The sequence below is a fragment of the Eurypyga helias genome, unplaced genomic scaffold, assembly GCF_000690775.1.
Source record: "Eurypyga helias isolate BGI_N326 unplaced genomic scaffold, ASM69077v1 scaffold3958, whole genome shotgun sequence".
NCBI lineage: Eukaryota > Metazoa > Chordata > Aves > Eurypygiformes > Eurypygidae > Eurypyga > Eurypyga helias.
The window spans coordinates 25,168-29,141 of NW_010266137.1; the positions used below are offsets into that span (position 1 = coordinate 25,168).

The 3,974-nt window shown below is 46.3% G+C and overlaps 1 protein-coding gene across 1 annotated transcript; it reads right to left on the reverse strand.

Moving 5' to 3' along the window:
- Window positions 1-963: 963 nt before the first annotated feature.
- LOC104513558 (arylamine N-acetyltransferase, pineal gland isozyme NAT-3) lies at window positions 964-1,836 on the reverse strand. Its single transcript, XM_010156955.1, has one exon. It carries the CDS (start codon window positions 1,834-1,836, stop codon window positions 964-966), a length of 873 nt encoding a protein of 290 aa, XP_010155257.1.
- Between the last annotated feature and the right edge of the window lie 2,138 nt (window positions 1,837-3,974).

Below are 3,974 nucleotides of genomic sequence, written 5' to 3' on the forward strand. Positions count from 1 at the left end.
TCACATTTGAGCAATTTCTCATACTAAAAATCTTAGCCTTTAGGTATCTGATTAGGATTCATCATTTCTCTTTGTATCAATATAATTAGTATCACTGCAAACACATCCTCAGTAGAACAGATACGTTTCAGAAAAATAATTCTGCGCATGTGTCTGAGTTCAGCCACGATAATTAACGTGCAATCGCACTCGGAGTAGGGTCTTACGAGACGAGCGTGTGTTCCCGAGCAGTCTGCTGCTGGGTGGTAGCAAACCAAATGCATGGGAGATGCTTTCAGTTCAAAGAAATACTGCTTTTTGGTTATGTCACTGAGAGACTAGAAACCGTGTAAGGTCTGAAAACAAGACGGAATTGTCTGTTAATACTTCTTATCGCCGGTTTTAGGCCATGAATAGCCCACCCATCAGTATTCACACAGTGCAGCACAGATGTGGGACTGTCCGACTGCCACGTGAGGGGGTGTTGTGAATGCAGGAGGAAAAAGGGCAGGCTTATGGCTTAACTGTAGCAAACTCAGTCCTGGATGTCTTTGTTTTTATGGCTATTAAATTCCAAAAATAACACAGTGTTCATTTAAGAGATGGGTATGATTTTCCCCAGGTGGCAGCGCAAAGTAATAGAGAGGCATACAGCTCCATCACCCTGCTCTGCTGCTCTGGTTGTATTTGGAAAAGCTTTTGAGAGATGAAAGGAGTAGGGAATGGGCAGAGTCTGCTTCCAGCTAAGCACAAACAGAAGGGGAGGGATTTGATTGAGCTAGGAACAAATTATTTGTACCCAAACCAAAGAGAGATGCAGGAGCAGTTGTGAAAATCAATTTCTCTTCCAGATTCATGCTAATATGACCTGCCTTACACTGGTGTAGCTGGAAAGAAAAAGCTTAACCTTTAGATGCTTGTCAGAAACAGGGGGAAGGGATTGCATGTAATACCACTGAATTGAATTATAATTCAGGCAGTGAGTTAAAACAGCGACAACCTGCTCGTATTGATGGGTACAAACTTCTTCTCTAGTGTTATATTGAATTTCTCTTTCAGTGTTTTCTCCATTTCTTCATCTGCCAGAAATCTGATTTCCACCAGATCCATATTATCTTTATAATTGTACTTGATCTCGGTGAGTTTCCACCCCACCAGAGCCCGGACGCCGTCAGCAGTCTGCAGGCTACAGATTGACTTAGTCACAAAGAGCGAGTCCGGCGCTGTCTGCAGGTGGGTGTTGCGAGCTCGGAACTCTTCTATGTCTCGTGGCTGAAGGGTAAAGAGATAAACCCGACGGCAAACTTCTTTTTCCACATTATGGAAACTGGAGAGGCTTTGGTTGGGAACCCACTGCTTCCTCTTCACCTTTTCGAGGTACCAGACCCCACTGTCCTCCACGAAGCGAAAGACCCCAGGGGTCTGTGGCTGGTCTGTCCCCGAGATCAGCTCCATTGGCTGCCACATCTGGTAGGCCATCCCAAACCCGCCATCCACAATGTAGGATTTGTCATCAAGCATCACTTTTAGCAGCAGGTGATCGATTTCATCGGCGTACGCGTCGTACTCTGGGACGTAAACTTTTGATCCCAGAAGGATGACGTCATAGCCGAGGGTTTTCAGGACCCAGGATAAAAGGTGGTTGTTTTCCATGCACCAGCCCCCACGTTTCTTCCTCACTATCTTGTTGTATGTCGCTTCCAGGTCCAGCTCAATGCTTTCTCCACAGTGGATGCTGAGGTTTTCAAAAGGGACGGCCCGGATGTGGTGCTGGAATATATCCGTCAAGGTAGCCAGGTCTGGCTTATCGTAGGAGCCCCAGTAAGAAATTCTGCTGAAATACTCCTTGATGTCCATGCTGAGAGGGGGGTGTGTGAAAAAAAAATAATAGGTTGTGTCAGAAGTGACAGAAGGACCTTCCCCATCCCTTATGACAGGGCGCTCATCAGCATGGGCAGCCTGCTCAGAAGAGGAGCCGGATTTGACTAATGGCCCTCTCAAAGGCAGCTGAGTGTGAGTATTAGCGCTGAGGGAAGCCAATGGGATGCTGCTGATGAGCACAAATGTTATTTTTAATTGTTTCTTTTACAGCTGTGACGAGAGGCTCCAGCTGTGCTAAGCACATTTCAGTAGAGAGTTCCTGCCCAGCAAAGCTACAAATCTCCGTAGGAAGGAACAAAAACAGTAGCAGCACTGTTTCCCTCCCAGAAATTATAGGAACTGAGACTCCCCAGCTCTAAACCGCTTTCCTTGTGGTTTGACTCGGGGATGTAGAAGCCGAAAACAAACCCTCCCACTTGCAGAGCAATCCAGAGCCTCCTCTGCAACAAAACCTGAAAGAAATCTGCCCTGCTGTGGTATTTTCTTCATTATTTAGGCAGCCTGGCTGGTCTCACCTGCTCCTGCTCACCATGCTGGTGGTAGCAGACATGGCCTGGAGCACAGAAGGTTTTTTTTAGGGCAGAAAAGACCTATTTTTTACTGCATCTGCTGTGAGCCAACTCCCCACAGCACAGCTTAGCTCTCCTGGGCTCTGCTAATGACAGCCCTATGCCAGCAGCAGGAGGAGGAAACTAAGGTTTGGGCCAAAACTACAAGTTTCAGGGGGCCCCACATTTTCTGACATTGTTTTTTGCGATGCATTTGCTCCTTCAACTCATAGTCTCCTGAGCAGCAGGCGTCTGCCCATGGGTAAGGGACTGGGAATCGCCCTCCCCAGCCTGGCAGAAGGACTCAGTGGAAGGCTGTTTCACCGGGATGGGGTGGAAAGCAGCTCAAGCCCTCCCAGCCCATGGTGCTAAGGTAAGAAAAATGGGATTTTGATGTAGCCAAGTACTTCCATTGTTTCTCCCCTGACACCGCTGGATTTCAGACATCTCTGAGTACAGAGCAATGCTGTCCAGATTATTGACCCAAGAGGTCCCAAAACGTTCTCAAGTTCCTGTGTAACCTGTTTACCTTAAGGTAAAATTGTAAGAAAAAGCCCAGTCTGACAAAAAATGGTGCACCCCAAATTGCATGGGATTTGCTTGAAAGATACTTTCAGTATAGAAACAAAGCAACAAAACCACAAAATTTCCATGTGGTGCAATATCCTGGCAGAGGGTATATCCACTTTTTGGCTACCCACATTTCATAACCTTTAGGGTTGCAGCCTTGCAGAAATCTGTAGTTATTGCACCCTGGCCACTGCCACAGCACCAGCATCCAACAAGCAGGCCTGAATGATCCCTCATCAGGTTAAAAGCATCAGGTTATAATTCTGGGGATTCTCTTTGCTCAGCTTTTGGCTCATTCCCAAACTTTCCCCAAAGCCCCGGAACTACAGTCATTTTCAAAGACTTGGCATAAACCTAGTTCTTGCCATGTGAACTTAAAACCAGCACCAGCAATGACGTTTTTTTCCCCTTTCTCTCTTTCACTTTACCACAGCAGGCAAAACATGCATAGTAACTTTTATGTACAGGGAAGACGTTGGCGTGGGGTTTACTAACTGTCTTTCCATCTCTTGCGGGTGTCTATAAGGTCCGTTCAACAGTGGTATCTGAAATAAGTCAGATGGCACAAATACCCGATCTGCTTGAGGCTGATAACTGAGTAAATAAACCAGCATATCTATTACAGCCCCTGCAAGCGGCTGAATGTTTCCTACTCTGCCATTACACCATTTACTGCTGTGTTTTGTCTTCAAACAGATTTAACTTCCTGGTTAGGGACTGCTCAGCTACCACGATCTGGGGATTAAAAAAAAGTCTTACCTGGAAAATCAGTTCAACCACCAATGTATGTCCAGGCCTTGGGGGATATTTTTAGGCTAAAGCAAGTGGCGTTGGCTGGCTGTCCTTTACCTAGCGCAGACAGGGCTCGAGGACTGTTCTCTCTCCTCTTCAGGGGAATGTCTTTTCCCTCAACTTGGTTTCACCCGCCTCTATCAGATTGCAAAAGCTGAAAAAAAAAAAAAAAGAAAGAAGAAAATAAAAGCAGAAGGGTGGAGC

Excerpts from the sequence above, each read along its gene's own strand:
- LOC104513558 (XM_010156955.1), bottom strand. The coding sequence starts at position 1,836 with ATGGACATCAAGGAGTATTTCAGCAGAATTTCTTACTGGGGCTCCTAC.